Genomic DNA, 26,996 nt, shown 5'->3' with positions numbered 1-26,996 from the left:
TATTGGAAATTGCTTGGGTTGCCTGCCAAGTCGTACCTCTCTGGGGCAGTTACTAGGATCTTATAAAAGACCTGTTGATTCCACACCTCCTTCCTTGCCCTGTCCTGGTTCCATGTCCTTATAGTTGCCATGATGTTGCTTTTTATAATTCCTCACATCTGTGTGAGTTAGCCCCAGAATTGAGCCAGGAGACTTACTGTCTGCCAGTACAGAAGTGGCCACCACAAACAGCCTGGCTTCTAGAGATCTTGAGGACTGCAAGGGCTCAAAGCTGGTCAGGCCTGTTCTGGGGAAGGGGATGTCCAGGGTCTGCTTGAGAAACTGACCTTGAACTCATTTTCTCAGTAAAGGCTGCTTTTTCGTCTAGGTGGGTTCTTCTAATCCTTGCATGCCACACAGCTCCCAAGAATCAAACTTTTAGAATAAACTTTTGTCACTTGCTTCGGTTAGGACTGACAACACAATGTACTCACCCATTCTCCCATTGGGGGAGTATAGATTCCTGACTAGAGGCCCTGAGAAATGAGATTTGGTGAAGCCAACTCCATGTTCCTCATGCTAAACAGATAACCAGGAAAGGCCTCTTTCAAAGAGTAGCTTCATCTCATACTTGTCAAACTCTTATTATTTGATACCTAACAAAACCCACTAGGCTGAGTGTAAAAAGGAAAAATTTCTAAACTCACCTAAGCCAGAACTTCACTAAACTGAGAGCTAGCTGATCTTAGAGGGCATTGTCTGGCATGGGGCTGTGGTGACTATATGGCCTTCTGGCCAGGTGTCAACATCTGTTCGTAAAGAGAAAGAACTGCAGAGCCCTACTGAAAACCCCTTGGGGGCTTGTCACCACACTGTTTTCTCAAGAAGACATGTAGTAACAGCAGAGGAAAAGGCACAGCCAGCTCTCTCTGGCCAGAGATGGCTCTCTGGGTCATCAACAGTGCCTAGGCTGGGCCTTCCTGGAGGCCTTTTATACTCCTTGACCAGCTCCATGAGTCACCTTGGTCTTGATTCTTCTTCTCTGAGTTCATCCAGGCAGATCTAGGGCCAGAGCTAAAGGGTCAAGGGTGAGGTCCCCTCATTCTTTCCTTCCACTAAGCTGTACCCAATAGAGGACATTCTAAGGACAAGAATCTGCCTTGCCCTTTCCCCATCCTCTATTGATCATGTGATGATATTCAGGAGAGCAAGAATTTGGCAGGAATTTCCGAATGCAGTATGAGGCTCTAACATTTACTACTGTTCTACTGCGGCATGCGGCTCTAACATTTACTACTGTTCTTCTCGTGTGACTGAACTTTCTCGCATGTTCTCTCATCCTCAGTCTTTACTCTAACCAGTGGTTCTCACAGTGAGTTCTAGGACCAGCAGCATTCACATTGCCTGGGAACTTGTCAGAAATGCAAATTCTTAGCAGGTACCATCCCAGACCTGTGGAATCAGAAACTCTGCATGTGGGGTCTAGCAGTTGGTTTATTAACAAGCACTCCAGGGGATTCTGATGTGAACTCACTCAGATTTGAGAATCACTACTTTAAACTGTTCTGTTAATAACTTTCCTTTACGAGTTTGGATTCAGTTAGTATTGGTTAAGGACTTACTATGCTAGTCATTGTCTCATAGACTTGAGTGATCTGATGATACAGGTAATGTCATCCCCATTTTATTAAATATTTTATTTATTTATTTATTTGAGAGAAAGAGAGTTTGCTTCTGAGCATGAACAGGCAGAGGGACAGAGGGAGAGGGAAAGGGAAATAATCTCAAGCAGACTCTACACTTAATACTGAGTGTGCAGCCTGATACAGGGCTCAATCCCATGACCCTGAGATCATGATGTTAGCCAAAGCCAAAACCAGGATCAGAGATTTAACCAACTGAGCCACCCAGGTGCCCTTTTCCCCATTCCATCAAATGAAGTAATAGAAAAATTCCCCTCCTGTCTCTGTCTCTCTCTCTCTCTCTCTCTCTCTCTCTCACACACACACACAGAGTAATAGGGACTTATATAGGACTAACCTCTAACAAGAGTGAAGTTGACCTGTTTTGTTTTTAAGATTTTACTTACTTATCTGAGGGGGAGAGAGACAGAGAGAAAAGAGAGAGAGCACGCGTGTGAACAAGCACAAGCAGGGGAGGGGCAGAGGGAGAGGGAGAAGCAGACTCCCTGCTAAGCAGGGAGCCCACTGTGGGGCTCGATCCCAGGACCTCCGATCATGACCTGAGCCAAAGCCAAGCACTTAACCAGCTGAGCCACCCAGGCACCCCTGGACCAGTTTTATTTTTGACATGTTTGAATCACCTCATTCTGATGATTTGGGTTCCCTAAGTTTCCTTACTGTAGAGCTCAGTTACCACCTATTTTTCATCATCTCTGTGTGACACAGAGTGATTGTGTCCTCATTCAGGGATAGCTTCATTTTCATAAGCCTGCTTATGATTCAAAGGAATGTATCTGGAACAGTGGAATTTGGAGCAGCTCAGCAGGTTGGAGGTAGATGGTAGAAGTTTTGTTCATTTGTTGTTTTTAAGGTAACTGAACAGTCTAGTGGCAAGTCTGGATTTGGGTGAGCATTCCCTTGTAATTATACCCCTATATAGCTGCTCAGTGTTAAGTTTGGCTGGCAAGTCTTGGTGTTATTTGTTGTCATTGGTCTCCTGATAAATGACTTTCTTGTGAGGTCCTTTAAGCATGTAGGAAATCTCCCATAACCCACTCAATACTGAATTCACTCTTAGGTAAAAGGTTTTAACACTTAAATTAGGTCACTGGTTAAATATTTTATGTTAAATCCATATAATTGAAATACCTTTCAGCCCCTGTCTCAAGTGACTGTACTTCAAGTATTGAATAGTTAAAAAGTTCTAGTTCCTCCAAAGCACCAACTTTTCTTGAGTAGGCCCCGGGGGTTGGGTGTCAGAATTTAATGGGCCAGGGTCATGAGGACAGGACTTTGCTAGGAAATGCACACTCATGATTGTGGAGTCTCAGCCAAAAACTAGAGCAAATAAAAACCTGAGATTTACAGGAGAAAAAAAAAATCCCCTTTCTACTCAGAGGTCCCTGGAGAGGCCATCTCTTAGCAAAGTGCTATTCAGAGAAAAATTATGCAGAGGAAGCCAAGATGTGGGTAATGCTCATCCCATTCCCCTGGTCTAGACAAAAGAGGTAGATGCAGATACCTCCTGAGTGACCTTTCTATGTTTCCTTTTTTTTTTTTAAGGTTTTATTTATTTATTTGACAGACAGAGATCACAAGTAGGCAGAGAGGCAGGCAGAGAGAGAGGAGGAAGCAGGCTCCTCGCTGAGCAGAGAGCCCAATGCGGGGCTCGATCCCAGGACCCTGGGATCATGACCTGAGCCAAAGGCAGAGGCTTTAACCCACTGAGCCACCCAGGTGCCCCCCTTTCTGTGTTTCTTATAAGTGAAATAAAGGAGCAGTTCCCTGATTCTTAAGTTGTGAATCAACTTAATCAAATTAATTTTGCTTACTTTTTATTCACGCCATGAGAAAATATTTATCTTTTTGTTTTGGAGTTGGGCTAGGATGACCCCATTTCCTAGAGCACCTCGGGGCTGGGTTTTATGAAGTTTGGCAAAAGGGCATCATCATGTACCTGTTTACCTTGCTTCAGACCTTGTCCAGTAGAGGCAGGGAGAGGATTTGGTATTTGCAGTGTCATTGGGGTGGTGGGGAATGCAAAATTAGAACAGCTTCACTCCATTGCCAAGGAAGTATTTGCCAGCATTCAGACCCAACTTTATGAAAACAACAATTTGATTAACACAGGAGAGTGCTTTTAATAAATGCTCTGGTAAGGGAGAAGCCTGGTTTTTGCTCTTTTCTCCTCTGGCTGAAAACTGTTTAGTTCTTCCTCCCCTCCCCTTGAGAATGGATAGATCCTTTATTTTATGGCCAGGCAGTTCTCTACTCTTGTCTCTTAAATCTTGAAATATGTTGCATTTTTCCCAGAATACTATGCAGCAAGAAAATGTTACAATGTAGAAAAAATGGATTCCCCTTTAAGAAGTTCTAAGATGGGGTGCCTGGGTGGCTCAGTGGGTTAAAGCCTCTGCCTTTGGCTCAGGTCATGATCCCAGGGTCCTGGGATCGAGCCCCGCATCGGGCTCTCTGCTCAGCGGGGAGCCTGCTTCCCTCTCTCTCTCTGCCTGCCTCTCCGTCTACTTGTGATTTCTCTCTGTCAAATAAATAAATAAAATCTTTAAAAAAAAATCCTTTAAAAAAAAAAGAAAAAAAAAGTTCTAAGATGAAAATGAGGCCTGGTAAAATAGATCTCAAAGCCATTTATTACCCCCAAAATTTGTGCTTAGGGCTATATAAATTCAAGTTATAGTTTAATTTAAATTTTTTCAAATCTCAAAGGCTTCATGCCTTTCTACTAGAGAGAATGCCCTTGGTTCCAGAGCACAATTCCAGTTCTAGTCAATGAAGCAAAATGGTACTTGAGACAGGCCTGAAGGAGTTAATGCTTGTCTGGCATTATTCTTAAACAAATCAAGGCCTGGCTGCTGCAGCAGCCTATTCCCTGGGGCTGGGAGCCAGCACTAGCTTCATTGTTTACTCTCCACCCACTAAGATCTCGCTAGTGTAGTGGAGAGCACGTGGGCCTGGGTTTTGGATGCCGAGCCCTGAGAGCCTCATTTGGTGACTCAGCCTGAGCCCTGAAGCACAGCAGCACAGCGGGGCTGGGTGGTTATGTGGCTCTCCCTTGCGTGAACTGGGCAGGAGCGGCTGGAGGCGATGATGCGCCGGTCCCTGGAGCGCACGCAGCAACTGGAGCTAAAGAAGAAATGCTCGTGGGGAGCTTCACTGGCCAACGGACCTGGAGGTCGTGATGGTGAGTATAGGGCTGTCCCTGCATTGCAGGGCCCATGTGGGAGATCATGGGCACAGGCTGGCGTCCGTTAGATCTGGGCCAGGCTTTGTAGTCATCTGCAGGCACCTTTTTCAGATGTGATGCCAAGCTTCCTGTGTATGCATTTCTCATGAAGGGAGTCTGTGCTTGCTTTTTGCTAGCAAATAGCAGTTAATACAGTAACTGGGCTTTAAGGAAAAGCAAAAGAAAAGGGAAGGGAATGAATGCAGAGCCTGGTTAACCAGATATACCTGGCAAGCCTAGTATTAGTCTGATTTCAGGGAAGGTCAAATGGCAGTAGACTAAGGTCACTGCTGTACTGCGGCCTGGAAAGGCTAAGTAGCGGTTACCCTCCCAAAGGGGCTAGCGGTTTTCCCTCCTCATTATTCATTTTTGTTGCTCTTTCAATTTTGTTTCAAGGTGACTTGTTTATTTCATTTTCCAGATCATACTCATCTTTAAATTTTCAAGTGTTTAATGTGCAGACTGCTACTAGTCTCTGGGTGGCCTTTCTCTTATGTCAATGTCTTCTTTTCTGTGATCTTATCATTCTGTTACACAGGAGTTGTATACTAGCTTTCTGAGAACAGATGGGTTCTGTCTGTAGTACAGTTGTTTGACTTTGCTGTATTGTGCTTTTAACCTTTTGTCAATGAATATCTTTATTATTTTTTTTCTTTTTGCTTTTTGGGAAGTCTGTAACCCATTTCAGTTACTTTTTCTAATTTCCTAATTAGAAACTAAAGTCAACCAGAAATTGGGACTTTTTTCTTTTACCTCTCTTTGCTCTGATTTTTTGCTGTGTAGGTGAATCAGAAAATACCCCACCCCCTCCTCTAGGTTTAGCAGCCAGCACCCTCCCTCCGGACCCAGGGACCACTGTCACCGCTGCCGAGTCCTCCAACGGTATATCTGAGCTTCACCGTGCCATGGCGTTTTGTGACGACTGTTCTAATCATTCGCCTCCATCACTGTGTCTGTCTCAAACGCTTTTACAATTGATTTCTTAGACTGACCTCTTAGAACTTTTTTTCTAGAAATGTGAATGATGTGCCCATATTTCTTTGTTCCTCTGTCATCATGGAGCTGTGCATGCCTTACCCCTTAGTGCCCTGGAGACATTTCATCTTTAACTCACTACCTTTTGCCTTGAAAATTTTGTCAGTGTTTAACTTTTGTGCATTTAGATCTTTAACACTCTCATTAATTATTGGTTTTAGGCATTATGTAGTAGGGTGTTTGACTCACTTCTGATTACCAAAACCTGTACTCTTACAGAGTTCTGGGTCTTAATGTGCTGGATTCCCAGAAGAGGTGTTTGAGACAGAGTGGTAGGGAGTTTATCAGTACTAACACTGGGAATCCAAACAAGGAGATATGTTTGCTTTGTTTTTTATTTCATCTCTCTAATGGGCTCTTTGTTTTTGGATTCAGGCCTGGGAAATTCTTAGGGTCTAGAACAAGAACAGAATTAGTAAAACTTTTCTCTCAGTTAATAAAGACTTTAAAAAATTCAATTTATCTTTGGCTGGCAAAGAAAAAACAAGATGTAAAAGGGATGTTACCAGCAGTACAGGTCAAATTATAGCTGTAGGAATAAATACTTTTGGTTTCCAGCATTCCTTTGACAAAGAAAAATCCTTACTGGTGTTGCTGAGTAGCAGAGAATTTGCACCATGGACCAGATTGAATTTAGTGTGGCGTTGGTCTTCTCCTAAAAGAGAGGGGCAGTAGGTAGAGTTGATAATCACCCCTTGGGAATCCACCTAGGGCTTAGGGCCAGGCTGAGGCAACCAAGCACTTGACTTGGGCATACAGTTTAAGGGAACACCTTATCAAGATGAAATAATATTTGGATAAATCAAAATTAATGCAGAACAATCCATGATGAACAAAATACCAAATTTCTAAAGACAAGTACCATACTGAGCCAGCCATTTTGGAGCATGAGACAAAAGGGTAGAATGTGTACCCCTTTACGCATAGTTTCACATAATTTCTACTGATTTTTTTTTTCATTAAATTAGTTGAAAAAATGCTGAAAAATTAAGTAGATATGTTAAAACTTACATTGTTTTAAATTTAAATGTTTTATTTAGACCAAAATAGAATTTATTATAATTTCACTTCAGCTTAAGAGAATTGAAACTTATTTAAGATTGCCACTTGGTCAGGACATATTGTAAAACACAGCAAATTTCTCATTCAGAAACAAGATGAGAGGGATAGATTTTGAGTATTATTAGTGATGAGTTTGCTTCCTTTAAAGCCAAGGGTGTACATCTTTCCTTTTGCTTCCGGCTCTGATATGGCTTGACAGGGCATTATCAGCACCTCTTCATTTGTTATAATGGTTTGATTTAGAAACCAGTCTAAAACAATGGCTGGAAGTAAAGAATACCAAACACAGGACCACATGTTAAAATCCTAACCAATAGTAGTCGCAGCATTAGAAAAAGGGCTATTGTAATCCCATTTCTTGAGAGGAGAAAGAGGCAACTGTTAAAGGTTGTTCTGCCTTTTTCTTTTTTTTTAAAAAAAGAGGTGGTTCTGCTTTAAATACAGCTATATGCATTAAATACAGTAATATGCATTCCATATTACTTCTCCACCCTAAGCCTGTAGATAATCTTCAGAGAAAGTCTGCTTTCAGCTCATACAGTCTCAGACCATAGAACATTTTCCAGTGGTGATTTGTCTCTGGCTCCGGATTGGTTTTGTTTTTGTGTAGTCTGAATATGCTTGAAAGTCCCTGGACACAGGAAATGATTTGCCAGTGGGATTAGCATGGCTTTAGTTGAACAGTTGAGTGAGGTTGAATATTTGAAATTGAAGAGAAGATCTTGCTTCACACTGGTGGCTGCGGTGGCCTGGGCATTTCCAGATCGGCTAAGGGCATCACAGGGTGATGGAAGCCAGACGCTGTGCCACAGGAGTATAGGAGGCATGTGGATGAGGACAGGAAGAACACTTTGGGATATGTGTTTCTCAGTCTACAGTGGTGTGAATACCAATATCTTTAATGCATTTCTCTGCAGCATGTGACAAACTTTCAACATCAACCATGAATTTGCCAAAGCAGACGGAGCCTCCCATGAGTAAGCGCCTGTCTTCATCCACCGTGGCAATATCCTATTCCCCAGACCGAGGCAAGTGAACGTGTAGACCTGGTCTCTGTGGTTTTCTTCTTTCTGGTGTGAGCATCTTAACTTCAGTCTTCGTGAGAGCCCCTCTTGAGCCTTCTGCAAATGCCTCCATTATTGGCATTCAGCCTTGTGGTCTGAATGTGGGAGCTCCCAGGGCCTCACTTAACTGGACTTTGGCAAGTGGCATCGGCTCTGCCAGTTTGTTGCTGAGTAGGTACAGGAAGTAATGATATTCTTTGTTTAGCAAGAAACAGCAGAAGTGATCATGCAGAGATAGGTGGAAAACTTAGATGATGAAAAAAAAATGGGACTCTGCTATGATCTGAGGTTTGTAGGCCTGCCCATTTCTGTTTTGAAAACTGAAGTTCAGAGCTAATACGAAGCCTTTAAAATAAGGTGAAAAGGATGGGTGGCCTGTTCCAGCACTCATTTTGAGGTGGAGGATGATATGTATAGGACATGTGCCGGTTCCAGAATAGATTTAAATCTACTCGTGTTCTGATGGAGGCTCAGATGAGTTACTAAAAGTATGAATTTATACCTTTCAGAGAATGTGGGTTAAGGAAGAGAGGGAAACTCTCCATGCATTAAATGTGTATTTTAAAACAACACTGGAGAAGTGTCAGCTGCCAGTGAACTATTTAACAGGTCAGGCATTACCAAGGGGCAAGCAGGAGAGTGTTTGTGACTTTGAAAAGGCCAGAGTGCCTTTCTGGTTGTTTCTCACTGGCACTGACCTTGGCCTGTCATTTATGTCAGAGACCCCGTGTCAGTGTTGCTCATCTCTGATGCAGTTCATGGTTGAACTGAATGCAAGAAACCTTGAATTAATTGAGAGCTAAATGAGAAAACATCTACTTGCTTTTAATTCTATATGGCTTTTCCATAGTGAGTACATTCCTTATGTTTTCATTAATTCACATGGTTATAAATTGAAGTTAAATTTATATTTGCATTGATTACTACATAAAGATACCAGTATGTTATTACATATTGTTGACAACTGAATTATCTGCTTATGGATTATAAATTGAGAAATTTTAATTCCCAAACAATTTACTGGCTAATGGGTACCCAAGAAATTCAAAGTAATGGAAAAGTTAATCCATTACCATATAATACATTCCAAAACCATCAAAATGACATTTCAGTTGCTGTATTTTAGATTGTGATTACTGCTACTTCCATTAAAGCCGATAATTCGTTGGCTATTTTTGTTTTTCTGGTTCTGATTTAATTTTTGCCCTTATGTACGTGGAAAAAGTATGAACAGATGCATATTTATACATTAACAAAATCATTGTATAATGAAATGTTTTTTAACAGAGGACCCTAAAGTGTTTCATAGGAATAATCTTTTTTCAATGTTAGATCTACTTGGTGAGTAAATGGTTTCTTGAGTCCATATTACATCTTGGGAAATGGGCTAATTCTTGTCAAATGAAACAGATAATATTGTGATACTGTAAGAGCACATTGAATGAATTCTGGCACCCCAAAAGAATTAACGCACTCTCACAAACCCCAAATGACATATCATTTGTTTTATTTTATTATGACAAACTCCAAAGCCATCCCTTGCTAGAATATTTTTATTTTCCACTTTCATTCCGCCACCCAAAAGTTAATTTGCTTCATACACTGTGTTGTTTTAAACATTTTATTTTGTTTTAATTTTGCTTTTTAAAATTTTCATTTGATTCCATCCCCCAGCTCATCGTACAAACCTTAGTCCCATGGAAACCTTTCTTGTTATGCGACTCTTGACACCTACACAGGCTTCTTTAGCCAGAAGCAGAAGTGCACTCATGCTCTCTGAGCAGGCCAGTGACTCAGGTAAAAGAGGCCAAGCTGGTGACGCTGAGGAAAATACCCAATGTGGTGTTGGTTGACGTACAAGTTATTCCTGAATTTTTGTATTTTGTTTCCCATTGGCTGACTTTGTGATAGTCTTCAGTGGTTAATAACATTTTCTACCCACAAGTGTTTTGCTGTTACTATGTTTTTTTTTTTTTTCTTTTCAGTGTCACAGAGGTGAGTAAATTATTTTTGATTGAGGGCATGTGGATTAGGAAAAGGAATCTATTTCATGAGCTGTGAAGGTCAGTAGACTTTCTTAAAGAGATGATTTGGCAAAGTTGCCTATAAACCACAGTCTCTGGGGTCCCATAGCCAGATTTACCACTTACCAGTTCTGAACACTTTGGGTAAACTAATTAACCTCTCTAAGCCTCGGTTTCCTTTTTTAAGATGTATTTATTTGAGAGAGAGAACACAAGTACAAGTGTGTGCTTGCAGGGAGGGCGAGAGGGAGAGAGAGAATCCTGCGCAAACTCCCTGCTGAGTGTAGAACCCAACTTGGTGTTTGATCCCATGACCCTGAGATACATGGCCTGAGCCAAAATCAAGAGTTGGACACTTAACCAACAGAGCCACCCAGGTGCCCCTAAAGCCTCAGTTTCCTTATCTATAAAATTGAAATACTTTAAATTGTCATGAGGATTAAATGAGATAGGATAATGACTGGCACAGTAAGGGCTCAACAGATATGTAGACTCTTGCTACTCAGGGGGGATCAAATTGTCATGGCAAGATTAATGAGGGCTGACATTCTCTGTTTGCAGATTAGCAACACTGTGTCCATATTAAAGCAGATCTGGTCTTAGTCCCCAAGATAGTGTGTTCACTAGATGACATAAATGACATATAATCCTCTACCTACTTCTGACTAGTTTTCAGAAACAGCCTGCTAGCCTGAGTGGTTGTGGTGTTTCCACGAAGATACACAGATGGCCAATAAACACGGGACAAGATGCTCAACATTGTTAATCATTAGGGAAATGTATATGAAAACCTCAATGAGATAGAACTTCCCACTTACTAGAATGGCTAAAATTCAAGGAAAACGATAAGTGTTGGCAAAGATGTGGAGAAATTATAACCCTCATACGTTGCTGGTGAGAATGTAAAATGATGTACTCACTTTGGAAAACAGCTTGGCAAGTTCCTCAAAAGGTTAAACATGGAGTTACCATGTGACCCAGCAATTGCACTCTTACATATAGAACCAATAAAATTGAAAACCCACAAAAACTTAGTTCTTAGCAGCATTAGCCACAAAGTGGAAACAACCCAAATGTTCTTTAATAGACAAATGGATAAACAAAATGTGGTCTGTCCACAAAGTGGATTATTACTCAGATATGAAGAAGGATGGATTACTGATACATGCTACACAATGAACCTTGAAAACATTAGGCTCAGTGAAAGAAGCCAGAAGAAACAAAATGCCACAAGTTACATGAGTCCATTTATATGACTTGTCCAGAATAGGCAAATTCAGAAAGACAGTAAATTTGTGGTTGCTAGGGACTGGAGGAATGGAGAAAGGGAATGAGTGATTAATTGAGTACAGGGTTTATTTTGGGAGTATTGAAAATGCTCTGGAATTAGACTGTAGTTATGATTGTAGAAATGTGAATTATTGAAAACCACTAAATTGTACAGTTTTTAAGGGATAAATTTTATCATACATGAATTATCTCTTAACCAAAAAATTCCTGGGAAGTAGGAAGTATCCTTTTGAGAACAAGGAATGTGTTAGGAAGTCCCCAAGATCATTTGCAGGACCACTGATTCTCTAGGAGGACTCCTAACTATGATTTATTACAGTAAAAGGCTACAGAGCAAAATCAGTAAAGGAAAAAAGCCATGGAATGAAGTCTGGGGAAGATCAGGAACAAACCTCCAGAGTCCTCTTCCAGTAGGGCCATACAGAGCACTTTCCCTCAGCAATGAGTTGTCACATGTATGAAGTATTGCCTACCAAGGAAGCTTATTAGAGACTCAGTGCCCAGACTTATTTATTTATTTATAAGGTTTTATTTATTCATTTGACAGACAGAGATCACAAGTAGGCAGAGAGAGAGACGGGGAAGCAGGCTCCCCGCTGAGTAGAGAGCCTGATGTGGGGCTCAATCCCAGGACCCTGAGACCACGACCTGAGCCAAAGACAGAGGCTTAACCCACTGAGCCACCCAGGTGCCCCAGTGCCCAGACCTTTTACTGGAGGCTGGTCACATTGGTACCCCATGCCAGGTACATATGCAAATTCCAGACTCTCAGAAAGAAAGCAGGTGTTGAGCATAAATCATGTTGTTTATACAAACAACATGTTTATACAAAGCTTAGGCACAGTGAGCCACTCTTACAGTTAGTGGTGGGAGCTCTCCATAAAAACAAGTTCCCTGATGCCAGGGCCAACCTTGTAAGCTGGCCTTTCCAAGGACAGCAGTCACGCCATCTATGTTGTTCTGTTCTTTTCGTTTTAAGGATTTTATTTATTTATTTGAGAGAGAGTGTGCAAAAGCAAACACCAGCAGAGGGAGAGGGAGAGGGAGAAGCAGACTCCCTGCTGAGCGTGGAGTCTGACTTGGGGCTCAGTCCCAGGACTCCGAGATCCATGACCGGAGCCGAAGTTAGACGCTCAACCAACTGAGCCACCCAGGTGCCCCTTCTGTTTTCTTTTCTGCATGGTCCATCCCCTTGGTCTTTGGCATCTTCACAGCAGAATTATCATCAGCAGGGTTTCACATAGCAGGTTGAGGCCAATCTACAGTATTGACCTCACTTACATTCTTTAGGGTTTCTGGACTTAGCCTGTTAAAACACAGACCATTAGCTGTAAAGATCTGTCTCAGAAAGCCAGGTAGCTTCCTTCATGACTTTGTGTATGGAAATTTTCTTTTCTTTTTTTTTTTTTTTAACCTGGCCCAAGGCATCAGTTCAGCCCAGCACAATCTGGTCAGTAAGATGAAGCTGCCCCCAAGCCTGCCAGGGCTGAGGCAGTGTCACAATAGTCGGAACATACACCCAGGGAGTGATCCCTGAGGACACACATGCCCCCTGGAAACAGTTTCCACTATTCCAAAACCCTGAGCAGGACATATATTGGTCACACAGTACAGGCTAACAGGGCCCCCACTGTGTCTTTCCTCACATGGTTCCTCCCACCACAGAGGTCTCAGTCTGTCCTGAGGAATTCAGTTCAGTCCTTGCTTTCAGAGGGACTGCTTGAGGTGGTCAGTCCCAAACAGTTCCGTCGACAACTTGAGTTCTTTACTTGAGGCGTGCTGATGGCATATGGAGGTGGTCTTTAGAGACTGTGCAGGAACTGGCCTGCCCTGCAGCTCCAAGTCACGTTCTCATCTGTGACCTGGGATCCGCAGTCCATGGGAATCTGAAGTGCTCACAGCACAGTTTTTCTTCAGGAAGAGAGCAGAGTTCCCAGGAACAGTTCTGGAAAACAAAGATCCTGAATGTTCTTCCTGTCCCCTGCACCAGTTCAGGTGCTAGGTTTTGTTTTGGTTTTGGTTTTGTTTTCATTATCAGTGTGCCCATTCAGTAATCAAGACTTTACATTTTCTCAATTATCCTCTACTTTTAAAATGACCATTCATAAGGAAAGGCTGAAAGCAAGAAGGACAAGAGCCTTTTTACAAAAAAAAAAAATTAACAAAATCCTGAATTTTCAAGAAAATCTCAGGGTAGGTTTGCATCAGCTGCCATCTTTCTAGTCCCATTCATTTATCCAGTGAACAGCCTAGGAAAAAAGTGATCCCTCTCTGGGGACAGGGGCATTGCCTTCCTGAGGTGTGTGTAGCAGGAGAAAGATAGGGGTAGTAGAGTCAGGCTCCTAGTCCATTGTTACAAACTGCAGCCAACCCTGCAAGTCAGATACCAGACATCTTGTCTGCAGATGTTGAGTCTAATCATCAGGGGTAGGTGAAGGAGTTATACTCCCTGTGAGTACCCTGTCCTAGCTCACAGCTGTGGCAGGAATCACAGGTTAGGGATGTAATTAGACTCTGCATCAGAAATTAAGAGCTGACTAGCAGCTCCATGTCAGATGGTCCCATCAGGGAACGAGCTCTTTCCTGTGAGCATTTTTCTGTGACTCAGACAGTGCAACCAGTATCAATGATCGTTTCATGGGTCACGGCCCCATGGAGGGGTGTTCTGTATCTGTAATATACCCGTGTTTTTTTTTGTTGTTGTTGTTTTTTTTGTTTTTTTAAAGATTTTCTTTACTCATTTGACAGACAGAGGTCACAAATAGGCAGAGAGGCAGGCAGAGAGAGAGGAAGGGAAGCAAACTCTCCGCTGATCAGAGAGCCAGACGTGGGGCTCGATTCCAGGACCCTGGGATCATGACCTGGGCCGAAGGCAGAGGCTTTAACCCACTGAGCCACCCAGGTGCCCCTACCCGTGTTTATTTTTTAAAACTCCAAACGTATCTCTATCTGGAAATTGCCTCTTTTCATGTCTCCCTTTTTGCAGAGACTCCGTTGTGCAAAAGTCATAGCAAAAAGCATCAGGTATGGAGGGTTCTGGTTCCAGTACTTAAGAGTTTTAAATTCCTGCCAAATCAGTGATGGCACAAAACAAGGAGGTTGTGTCCCACTCCCACTTGGAGGAGAAAACAAAAACCAAAGACATTGCCTGGGGTGTATTTTTCCCCTCACTTTAGCCAGCATGGCCAAAACCAACCAGGGGATCCAACAAGCCAGCTCTTGGAGTTGGATGGGTCTCTTCAAATACCGTAGGTATTTTACCTCTTGCAACAGATGGCAGCTCAGTTGCTGTTTGATGCGGTGGCTGATTCTATAGCCAGCAGGCACCAGAAGGTCATCCTTCTCCATCCTTTAGCCTTTCTTTTTCAAACACTGCTTTTACCATTTTTCTGTGAAGCAGAGTCATTCTTACAGTTCCTGCTTCTGGCACCAGTTGTATCAAGGGTCCCCAGGACCAGCCCCAGGTTTGGTGATTGGCTGGGAGCACTCAGAAGACTGAGCATACGGTGGCACTCACAGCTGTGACGTGTTAGAGTGGAAGCCTCACGGCACATCCACAGAGGGAATTGGCAGGCAGGTGACGCCCAGAGGACACCAGGTGCAAGTTTCCCAGAGTCCTCTCCCAGTGGAGTCGCACAGGACGTGCTTAATTCCTCCTGCAACGCACTGTGATAACACATGTGAAATGTTGCCAACCAGGAAAGCTCGTTAGAGACTCAGTGGCGGGGGTTTATTAAGGGCTGGTCACGCAGGCACCCTCGGCCAGTTACATGCCCAAATTCCAAACCCTGAAGGAACGAGGATAAGTGAAGTGCGACTCGTCAGTTAATGGCAAGAACCCTTCCGATATCTAAGTTCTTAGGGGCTGACCAAGGGTCAGCCTTGTAAGCAGGCTTTTCTAGGACAGTTTTCAGGGCTGCAATATTAACTATCCCCTGCACAAGGGAATTGACTTTCAGAGAGGTTGAGTAGCCTGCCCGAGGTGATCCGGCTATTTGGTGACAGTGTCAGTTCTGTCTGGCTCCAAAGCCCAGACTTTGAACTCCTGAAATGAACTGGACTTTTGAGCATGGCGTATGGCAGTCTTTCCAGATAGTGTCTACTCTGCACATACTAGAAAAAGTATGGTGGTATTTAGAGAATGTGGATTGCCCATGTTATGTTTTAACAGAAATATGTTCTTCCCGATTCCCTTCTCTCTCTACTTTTTCCATCTGTGCTCCCTTGTCTCTTTGGCTATGATATTGTAACTCTCTAGTATCCCATGCCTGTCCTCGTGTAGCTCCTGCTGGCGCTCTTAAATCTTCTTACAAGTCTTCTCCTACTCGGAGTGCTGAGAGGAAGAAGATTCCATCTACATCTGGTGCAGGAGATTCTGGGAAAGGAGCCCCTGCAGGAGCAGAGGCCTCTCCGGTAAGTTTAAACTCTCACCCCTTGTGATGGGTTTATTTGATAGTATGACTACTCCTTGTACTTGACCGGGGGTCTTTGTTTCCATTAGTCTCCAGAGACTGCCCAGCTGGTGGATTTGGTTTAAAAATTCACTCATCCTTTGAAAATCATTTAACTTTTTGCATCTTCCTAAGTCTGAGTAGATTCCTAAAGACCTTGTCCTTGGGGACAGAAACCAAAAGGAATATTCTTGGTGTCTTCTTTCTGCTTTTAAGGATGCCAGTCTCTTCCCTACAGGCAACTAGAATTAAGGTTCTAAGTCAGACTTCAATCCATAACAATGGCCTTTAAACATTTTTGACATCATATAGATACCACCAGTAAAACAAATATTGAATGGGTACTCCCAATTATGTGTATTTATTTAGAAATTATACACAACATGCTACTTTTGTTAGTTATCACTTGCTACATAATAAATCACCCCATACCTTAGCTGCTTAAAACAAATGTTTATTAACACACTGGTTCTTTGGGTCAGAAGTTGAGGATGGCTTAGCTGGGTAGTTCTGGTTCAGGGTCTCTCATGAGGCTGTGGTCAGGATGATAGCCAGAGCTATAGTCGTAAGAAAGCATGGCTGGGGCTCTTCCAGAATGGCTCGCTCACATGACTCCTGGCCTCAGTTCCTTATTATGTAGACCTCTCCAGAGCTGCTTGAATGTCCAAATGACTTGGCAGCTAGCATCATCCAGAGTGAGAGATCCAAGGATGGGTGCAAGCAGCAGGGGAAAGCTGCAGCACCTTTTATGCTCTAATATTACATGTTACATACCATCATTCTGCTGTATGTTGTTCCTTAAAAATAGGTCACTAAGACCAACCCACACTCAAAGGGAAGGGGGGAGAATCAAATGATATGTGGGCTTGTTTTAAGACTGCCACACTGCTGTACTATTGGACTTTCATTTTATAACACCGTTTGTATTTTTTTAAGATTTTATGTATTTGACAGAGACACAGTGAGAGAGGGAACACAAATGGGGAGTGGGAGAGGGAGAAGCAGGTTTCCTGCTGAGCAGGAGCCCAATGCGGGGCTTGATCCCAGGACCCTGAGATCATGACCCGATCTAAAGGAAGATGCCCAACAATTGAGCCACCCAGGAGCCCCAACACCATATGTATTTTTAAAATCTGTTGTGGCCCTGAGGTTCTTAAATGAGAAGTGAATGTGTCAGACCCCGTTGGGTTTTACTATAGGATCAGTTACTGTGGAAGGGGGCTAAGTCATATGTGTGCATGGGGCAGGGGCAGAGGAAGGTTTGTTGTGGAAAAGTGCAATAGGGAGAGAAGGAAAAGTGCAGTAGGCTCGACGCTTGTGGAGCCCCCACTGCGTGCCGCATACAGAGGCTGGGCCTCCTGCCTCTTGCAGAGGGAGGCCATGGGGATGATGTACAGGGACAGGGGGTCCCTATGGGGCTGCAGTCCCTGTTACCTCACGTACACTGTTAAAGAGTCCACAGCTCACTCTTTTGGTTAACCACATTTACACCCACCTGTAGTTTTTTTGAGTGATTATGTATTTTTGAACTCTTCCCAGTTTTTTTTGTTTTTTTTTTTTTTTTTAATTCCAGTACGGGCATACAGTGTTATATCACTTTCAGGTATACAGTTTAGTGAATCAGCAATTCTGTGCATTACTCTGTTCTCATCACGATGTGTGTACTCTTAGTCCCCTTCACTTCTCAGACCCATCTCCTCCCCTCTCTAGCAACCACCAGTTTGTTCTCTGTTAGAGAGTCTGGTTTTTTTTTTAATCTCTTGCTTTCTTTGTTCATTTATATTTCTTAAATTCCACTTATGAATGAAATCATACAGCATTTGTCTTTCTCTGACTTATTTCACTTAGCATAATAATCTCTAGATCTGTCCATGTTGTTGAATATGGCAAGATTTCATTCTTTTTTATGGCTGATATTCCATTGTATATATATACACCACATTTTGTTTTTGACATTTATGCCACATACTCTTTATTCATTCATTTATCAGTGAACATTTGGGCTGCTTACATAATTTGGCTGTTGTAAATAATCTGCAATAAACATAGGGGTGCATATATCCCTTTGAATTAGTGTTTTCATATCCTTTGGGTAAATACCCAGTAGTGTGATTGCTGGATCATAGGGTAGGTCTATTTTTAACTTCTTGAGGAATCTCCATACTGTTTTCCGCAGGGGATGTACCAGTTTGCATTCCCACCAACAGTGCATGAGGTTTCCTTTTCCTCCACATCCTTGCTGACACTTTTTGTTTCTTGTGTTTTTGATTTTAGCCATTCTGACAGATGTGAGAGGTGATAGCTCATGATAGTTTTGATTTGCATTTCCCTGATGATGAGTGATGTAGTTTCTCTATGTCCAGAATCATAGTATGGTTCTGTTGTTAGTGTTTTGCAAGATAGCAAAGAGTAGGAAATCTTTGCATTTTGAGGCTGAAGTGTTTTGTTTTTAATTTGGATGACTTCAATATTGACCACCAAATTGATGACCTCACGGTGTTTTCCTGCAAAAGGTTCCCATTGTGGGAAGCACTGTAATTTCATATGGGCCCTTCTGGAAGAAAGCTGTGCATCATTTCTATCTGGGTTTTTTTATTTTTTATTTTTTTAAAGATTTTATTTATTTATTTGAGAGAAAGACAGTGAGAGAGAACATGAGAGGCGAGAAGGTCAGAGGGAGAAGCAGACTCCCCATGGAGCTGGGAGCCCGATGCAGGACTCGATCCCAGGACTCCAGGACTGTGACCTGAGCTGAAGGCAGTTGCTCAACCAACTGAGCCACCCAGGCGCCCTGGGTTTTTTTTTTTTTTTTTTTTTTAAAGAAATTGTAGAAATATTGCCAGTGAGGGGCCATGGCTGACCTATTCTGTGTCCCCTTCAGACAGAGAAGATGAAGAGGAGTCCTCGAACAACTTCTGTTCCCAGTGTGGGCCTTGGGTCTCCTTTGAGAAGATGTGAGATTCCGGGAGGCATTTCTAAGAGGTCATCTTCTCCAGTGACATCCAGGTAAGCATTTTTTTGCTTTGCCACAGTCAGACAGTGCAAGTGATTTGGTGGGGCTCTGTACAGTGCAGTGTGTGCTTCCTGCTGCCACATGAATCGTGGGCAGCCCTAAGAGGCAAGCAGGAGGGATGCTAGACTTTGAGTTACCTCAGGTACTGTCTGTGTATCTTTTGGATAAATGGTGGGCTCTTCAGGGGTTTGTTGCCAGGGAAGTATGGAACACTGATTTGCTGAGATGATCCATTCAACATTTTCTCTTTCGGTCCATCAGTTCCATTCTGCTCTTCTGGCATTCTCCTTCACCTGCATCTAGAGTGAAGTGATTGCATTGTGCTTGGGTGCTCAAGCTCATGTACGTGGGCACTCACTCTCTCCCTCCCTCATCTATCTCTCCAACAGAGCGGCAGTAATAAGTTGTCAGTCACCACTGGCAGTATGATGTTGTTGTTGTTGTTTTTAAATGAAGCCATTATACTTTTTCGTTAAACATTGGGTAAACTCTCCAGTGAGTTAATGGAATGACCTTTCTTTTTTGAGCCCTATGCATGCCCCTCACTGGCAATGCAGGCAGGAAAAATAGTAAACTCTAACACAGCTGGACTTGTTGTGTACTGTCAAAACTACCAGAATCATTCTCTCCTTAAGAAGTGCCCTGGGGCTGGGGCGCCTGGGTGGCTCAGTGGGTTGAGGCCTCTGCCTTCAGCTCAGGTCATGATCCCAGGGTCCTGGGATCGAGCCCCACATCGGGCTCTCTGCTCTGCAGGGAGCCTGCTTCCTTCTCTCTCTCTCTCTCTGCCTGCCTCTCTGCCTACTTGAGATCTCTGTCTCTCAAATAAATAAATAAATAAAATCTTTAAAAAAAAAAAAAAAAAAGAAGTGCCCTGGGGACAGGAAATTGTTCCAGTACCTCTAAATCAGAATTACAAAGTTGAGAGGTCTAAGGAGAAGCAAACATTTCTTGATTTTGAGACATTCAAAAAGAAAGATAATTTCTCCCCAGGTAAAAATTAATGGATGAACCACAATGGGTATGAACCAGGTCTGAGAAATGTGGAAAGTCAGGTAGACTGTGAGTTCTGAAAATTCAGGCAACCTCTACGGCAGTGAAGAAGAATGGATCGCACCTGCCCACAACCAGTGGGTGGGTGGATCTCAGGAACTTAGAGTTGAGCAGCAAAAGGAAGTTGTAAAAGGATATCAACAGGGACATTTATATTGAGTTCCCAGGTGTGTAAAACCAGCATGTTTTTAAGGATATAAATGTAGTAAAAATGTTTAGAAAGAGTAAGAAAATGGCAAATATAAAATGCAAAATAATGATGACCTCTGAGTAGGAGGGGGAGGGGGTCAGGGAGGGGCAGAATAGAAATATTCTGGAATCAGAATATTTATGATATCTTTCTTTGGAACTAGTTTTTAGGTGTGTGGGTATTTGTTACATCATTCTTCATACTTTGCCTATTTTATAAAGATTTTTTTGTATGTTCAATATTGAAGAAAGGAAAAAAGAAACCCTTGAGTTTTACAATGGTGTCACACACAAAATCCGAATCGGAGTGGCATTTTCAACCTCCCCTCTGTGCAGATCAAGTGTGTGTGTGATCTTTAAAGCATACTGGAAGCGGTGTGGCTTTGAACGGTGAATTAGTCTGTCCTTTTGAACCCCCATCCAGCAACTCAGACAGGTCATGTGATAAATGGTTCTGACAGTGCATTGTTCTCCTCATGGATCTCAGATAAATTAAGCCACTGTTCCGTGGCAGTGCATATTAATGGCATTGCTCTTTTAAGCGTTCAAGTTTATTTCCATTGTTTGCATTGTTGGGTACTTGTATGGGTTTTAGAAAACTAGCTTCAGCAACACTCTCAAAGATGTGGATGGAGCATAGCTTTCTTCTTGTAACCTAGAGAGAGGAAATCAAGTGTGGTCATGTGTGTTTGCCCAGCCTGTCCCTGTCTCTGAGTGTTGGCGCTGCCTATACTCCTAATTCTTCAGTGTGAAATGTCCTTTAATGGTTTCAGGGTTTTAGAAATATATTCAAGTCACTTTGGTCATTATGATGGGGAATGTCTCGTTAACCTCTTGCTACTGTAATAACCCACCCCCCCCAAATTTAGCAGCATAAAATAACAATTTGTTAATAATTCTCACAGCTCTGACTTGGGCTTACCAGGAAGGTCTGTCTTGGGGTCTTTTGTGTGGCTTTTCTGAGGTTTGACTTGGGTTCACCTGGTGGTTCTCACTTGCAGTCTTCCACCATAGGTTCCATGTCACCTGGGGCTGCAGTTACCTGTCTTGACTGTGCTGCAAGTCTGAGATAGCCCATTCCCCTGGCTGGCACTTAACGCTGGGCATTGGCTGGAGCTCAGTGGGGGCTGGGAACAAGAATAGAATGCCTACACATAGCCTCTCCATAGTACTTCGGCATCTCACAGCATTGCACTGAGTTTTAAGAGAGTGTTCCCAAGAGCAAGTATCGCCCAGAACAGGAAGTAGAAGCTGCCACGCTAGTTAAATACTGTGCCATGCACTGGCACAGCCTCCCTTCTCTGCTGTGTTTTATTGGTCAAAGCAGTCAGGCCATCTGAGATTCAGTGGGATAGAGAAAGAAACTCAGAAGATAATGTCAGAGGAGATATTTTTGTGATCATCTTTGGAAAATACACTGCCAGACAGAATCACTTTGAGAGATAGCTTATACCCAAGATCAGGGTCATGATGTCTTCAACTTACTCTCAAAGGGTTCTGGGAAAAATCTTTGTGTATGTGAGAGTGTGTCTGTAGAGAGTGAATGAAAGTGAGTAGGGGGATGGGAATGATGAAGCAAATATGGCTAAACATTAATAGGATGACAGGCATATAGGAGTTCTTTGGTGTAGTCTTGCAATTCTGTAGGGCTAAAAGGATTTAAAATTAAGAAGGATTTTGGGGTGCCTGGGTAGCTCAGTTGGTTAAGGGTCTGCCTTAGGCCCAGGCCATGATCCCAGGGTCCTGGGTTTGAGCCTTGTTTTGGGCTTTCAGCTCAATGTGGAGCTTGCTTGTCACTCTCCCTCTCCCCCTGCTCATGCTCACGCTCTTTCTCTCACTCTCAAATAAAATATTTCTTTAAAGATTCTCTAAAGATTTTATTTATTTATTTGACAGGGAGAGACAAAGAGAACAGGAACACATGCAGGGGGAGTGGCAGAGGGAGAAGCAGCCTTCCCGCCAAGCAGGGAGCCCAATGTGGGGCTCCATCCCAGGACCCGGGGATCATGACCTGAGCAGAGGGCAGACGCTTAATGACAGCCACCCAGGCGCCCCTGATTAGGTATCTCTTAAGCCTGTGGTGATAAATGGGCCTTTAATATTATGTTGAGTTGCTTTTTTTTTTTTTTTTTTTTTTTTGCCATTTTTGTAGATCAAAAACAGTTGAATATTGGCAGTTCCATATGGTTCAGTCTGCTACAGGATTGAGAGTGATGATTTGTAATTTATGTACAGATTACTACTTCCTAAAGTAACTCTGCAAATGCCTCTTCCCTTTGCAACCATCTGGGTAAACTCAGTTTCTGAAGCTAGGTTGTTACCTATATCTTCAACACCTAGCACTCACCAGGAGCCAAGCCTAGACCAGTGTACTTATTATAATGGACCTTTTTTCAACATAAGACAGGCTCCTGCATTTTACCAAAGCAATATTTCCCTGAGTGACAGTAGACTTGTCCTCAGCTTTCACATCTTTCCAGTAGCAAGAGAGATCCTTTTAGATCTTAAGAACCTCAAAAAAAAGACAACTCTATGTGAAGTGTGTAAACCTGGTGATTCATAGACCTGTACCCCTGGGGATAAAAATATATGTTTATAAAAAATAAAAAAATTATAAAAAAAAAAAAGACAACTCTAATCCCCATTTCTTGGCAGAGTTGGTTCCTTGGCACATAGAAAGGAACTGGATATCAATCATACTTCAGTAAAGGTGAATTAAAAAAAAAAAAAAAAGAAACCAGGGACCTTGAAGACATTATGTTGAGTGTAATTAGCCAGACACAAAAGGACATATACAACATGATTTCACTTCTATGAGGAACCTGGAGTGGTCAGATTCCTACAGAGAGAAAGCAGAAAGGTGATTGCCAAGGGCTGAGGGAGGCAGGAATAGGGAGTTTGTGTTTCGTAGGTGTAGAGTTCTGGAGATGGATAGTGGTGATAGTTGTACCACATTGTGAACATACTTAATGCCACTGAACTGTACACTTAATGGCTAAGCGGCAGTTGAGTGGTGCAGTCGATGAAATGTCCAATTCTTGGTTTCAGCTCAGGTCATGATCCCAGGGTCCTGGGATGGAGCTCTGCATCAGGCTTCCTGCTCAGCGGGAAGCCTGCTTCTCCCTGTCCCACTCCCCCTGCTCGTGTTCCCTCTCTCGCTGTCCCTCTCTCTGTCAAATAAACAAATAAAATCTTAAAAAGATTTTAAGTGCCTAAAACTTTATCCTCACAAACTTCAGTGAAGTTAGGACATGGCCTCAGCAGCTGGGCGTCCTAAAGTCTTGTCCCTTCCACCAGGGGTATCTTAGCGGTTCCTATGTTGCTGTTAGGGTGATAGTACTTCAAGGACTTTGAGTGTGCTAATAAGCCTTCCACTTTTTCCTCTTGAAGGATGAAATTGTTCAGCTTTTCAGAACCAAGCCCGCTAGGAACCGAGAGGTTGTGTGGTCAGGGTCCAGAATCCTCTTCAGGCATGCTTTTGGTTTTCCAGGGCAACATCTAAAGTGTATCCACAGTCTCCAAAGAATATGAAGCCGCCATACCCAGGGTCTCCTGTGAAGTACCGCTGTCCCACCTTTCCCAGCCAGGAAACACCCAAGAGGAAAGCAGAGAAAGAGAAGAGCAATAAGGAAAGGGAAGGTGCCCTGGCTCAGCAGGCAGCTGGCCTGCATGGAGAGGAAGCCCCAGAGAAGCATGTGGTGGACAAGCATGTCACTGAGAAGCATCTTTTGGACAAGCATGACACTGAGAAGCATGTGGTGGACAAGCATGTCACTGAGAAGAATCTTCTGGACAAGCATGACATTGAGAAGCATGTTGTGGACAGGCATGTCACTGAGAAGAATCTTCTGGACAAGCATGTCACCGAGAAGCCTGTGGCCACAGGAGGGAAGGCCGAGAGCAGTGGAGGTAGGCCCTTCTTGTCAGTGCTGCCCCAGGGCTTGGCTTTTACAAGCTTGTTCTCTCTCTGCCCAGATCCATGTGTGAGGGAAGGAAAGAGATATTTCCCTGGGGTAACTTCATGCCCTCATGCTGTTTTCTCTGGCTTGCACATTGCCCCTGAGTCCTTCCTGTGGTCTCCTATGGGTCTCCTAGAGGATGAACTGGTGCAGGTCATGGCTTTGGAAGCTCACGGGACTGTTGAGCTGCTTCCAGCCAGCATCAGCACTTCCCACCAAGAAGGTCTTTAGTCTTTCAAGCTTTTACAAGAGATAGATGGGCACTGCGGTGGTGGCTCTTGTGGGTCACGCTATCCCCCCATCTCTCCTCCCCACCTTTCTACTACCCTCCACTGGGAGATTCATTCACAGGGTCACAACTGTCTTGTTGCAACTTCTCTGCTCAGTGGCCAGTTGCGCTCATCCCAGCAGCATTTCCTGTCACCCGCTGAGTTGGACTTTTTGTTTCCAAGTGGCAGCTACCTGTGTGAGTGCAACCAGTATTTCATTTCTCATGATCTTTTCCTCTCATGCAGCCCCAGGAAAACCTACAGCAGGCACCACTGATGCAGGAGAGGCTGCGAAGATCCTGGCTGAAAAGAGACGACAGGCCCGGCTGCAGAAGGAGCAGGAGGAGCAGGAACGACTGGAGAAGGAAGAACAGGACAGGTGTGGGGCTGCTCAGAGTTTCATTGCCATCTCATGTAAAAGGCTGTGGTAGAAAGAGCAACTCACCTTTCTTTCTAGGGTTTGACTATTGACAGAAACTGAGCAGAAGTACAGGTCTGCGTGCAGGTATTCTGGAGACTGCGTCTTCTAGTAGGTGTAATTAACAGCAATGGAACATTGTCCTTTTACCATTACTTGGAAACTCATAACTCCTGGATCTAAATATTACTACTAGCTTCCCATTCTCCCCTTGGACTCTAGGACCAGTGAGGCCTTATAGAGCTATCAGGGGAGTTTGAGCTCTGTTCATGGAATGAGATTCTCTCTGAAGATAGGAGGTTCCAGAGGTAAAGATCTTGAGTCTACTTCCCAAATCATGTTTTTTCCTTAAATTATCCTAACATGGACCCCCAGGTGAGAAGGAAGAAGGTTGAGTAAAAACCCCTAGATGGAGTGGAAGTTGATATCATTGTCCACAAGCAGCAAGGTAGAGGGACTCCATTCCTGGAGCACAACAGAGGACATCATGGTAGTGGTCTTTAAATATGGGACGGAGGGGTCGGAACCAAATGGCAAGTGCAATGAAAATATGAGGCATAGGCCCTATCCTGTTTTAATAGCTCGCCAAAGAGTGAGAACCACTGTGGTGTTAGTACCAGGGTGCTTTGGTCAAAGTACAGGCAGTCTGGCCTTTTCTGATCTTTGCATTCAGAAAAGAATGCATGTTGAAGGACAAGGTGGATTTTATTATTAAATTGATAAGGAAGCTTTCAGGGTAGTCACACAGTGCAGTCCAATATGTTTAGAGAGTTAACTTGACTGAAAGCAAGCCGTGCCACAGCACTTTAAGACTGGTACTAAATTTTGAGTGATAAATAATAGAATAGCCTTAATTCTTAAATGACCTTGGCAAGTCTTTTGTGGTCTGTAATTACAGGTTTGCTGATTTTATATATATATATATATATATATATATATATATATAAAATTTTTTTTTTTTTTTTTTTTTTTTTTTTAAAGATGAGCAGTAGGTCTTATTTATCCCTTCTTCAAATTCTGTACTTTTTGGGGATGATTTTCCCACCTCCAGCGTTCTGGTCAACAGTGACACATCTTTTTGTTGAGTGGTGTGTTTGGGCTGGTTTGAGGGAGCCATAGGATTTGTGAAGAGAGGTCACAGGAGGTAAAGATGAATCCCGGGATCTCAAATGACAGGCCTGGGTGATTGCAGGTTTTAAGCAGGTAAGTAACATGATTGTGACTGTATGCTTAGGAAGAGGGAGTTCTTTACCTTCTAATAATCACCCCCCCCCCTCACATTTCCTGCACAGCCCCGCTCCAAAAAGGATTGATTGTACTTCCTATCTTCATTTATTCAACTCATTTTCATACCTCGCACTCACCATTCCTCCCAATTGCCAGACTCTTAATCCATTTCTTTGTTGACTTTGACCTTGTCAAGCTTGCCCTTGCTTCTTTGGCCCTTCCTCTCAGTCTCTTCTGTCCACACCACATCCCCTCACATGTTGCCTGGACTCTCAACCCTCAGCCCTTGGGCAGCTTCACCAGACAAGCCCTCTGTGAGCAGTGGTACTCCATCCTGTTCAGCCACTTTCCTCTGGCTTCAAAGGGTTTAGGGCCCACACTTCCCACAACAGTTTCATGTGAGCATTTGATGTGCTAAACCAACTCTGCTCTCCTCTCCCCTTCTACCCTCATTTTCCCTTTGCCTCACTTAGCATCTGTTTCTGAAGCTAATTTCATCTTGTTTTGAAAACCTTCAGTACTTCCTGGTACGAGGGAAGGAGTAAATAGCACATGTACACTGGTGACCTCTGACTCTGTGCTGTGGCCTGGTCTCCTGCCAGGGCTATGCTGTCTACCAGTCCCATGTGGCTACCAAAATGCAAATGCGCTAAAATTAAGTAAAATTCAGTTTCTCAGCTGTACCAGCTGCATTTCTAGTGCTCAGTAGGTACCTGGTGAGTAGCTACCATATTGGATGGCACAAATATCTAAAACATTTCCCTCATCACAGAAAGGTCTCTTGAATAGCACTGGTCTAGATCCTAGAGGCCATATCTCAGCAACATTATGCTTTCATTTGAGAGTGTCCCAAATGCATCTCAAATTCAGCATTTCCAGAGCAGGTTAGGAGAGAAGGTGCTACAAGACAGGGTGAAAACAGAACAAAGAAGCACAAGTTCAGGATGTTGAAGATTAAGTTTTTCTTTTTTTTTTAAAGATTTTATTTATTTATTTGAGCGAGAGATCACAAGTAGGGAGGCGGGCAAAGAGAGAGGGGAAAG

The 26,996-nt window shown here is 43.2% G+C and overlaps 1 protein-coding gene across 23 annotated transcripts in view; it reads left to right on the top strand.

Annotated features, from left to right (window-relative positions):
- The window catches only part of MAP7D2 (MAP7 domain containing 2), a 97,642-nt gene that overhangs the window by 56,652 nt on the left and 13,994 nt on the right, over positions 1-26,996 (top strand). For 6 of the 23 annotated variants that reach the window (XM_059157865.1, XM_059157864.1, XM_059157876.1 and 3 more), the window contains 8 exons: positions 4,749-4,860; positions 5,686-5,784; positions 7,917-8,027; positions 9,738-9,860; positions 15,636-15,790; positions 18,710-18,834; positions 23,571-23,989; positions 24,555-24,687. In XM_059157865.1, the coding sequence (XP_059013848.1) occupies positions 4,749-4,860; positions 5,686-5,784; positions 7,917-8,027; positions 9,738-9,860; positions 15,636-15,790; positions 18,710-18,834; positions 23,571-23,989; positions 24,555-24,687 (1,277 nt within the window). The remainder of the gene's footprint in view (positions 1-4,748; positions 4,861-5,685; positions 5,785-7,916; positions 8,028-9,737; positions 9,861-15,635; positions 15,791-18,709; positions 18,835-23,570; positions 23,990-24,554; positions 24,688-26,996) is intronic. The other 17 variants (XM_059157879.1, XM_059157868.1, XM_059157883.1 and 14 more) reach the window with 9 other exon arrangements.

The sequence above is a fragment of the Mustela lutreola genome, chromosome X (assembly GCF_030435805.1).
Source record: "Mustela lutreola isolate mMusLut2 chromosome X, mMusLut2.pri, whole genome shotgun sequence".
In the NCBI taxonomy this organism is placed as follows: Eukaryota; Metazoa; Chordata; class Mammalia; order Carnivora; family Mustelidae; genus Mustela; species Mustela lutreola.
Note: the sequence above shows the minus strand (reverse complement) of the source record. Positions and strands in the feature narration are given on the sequence as shown.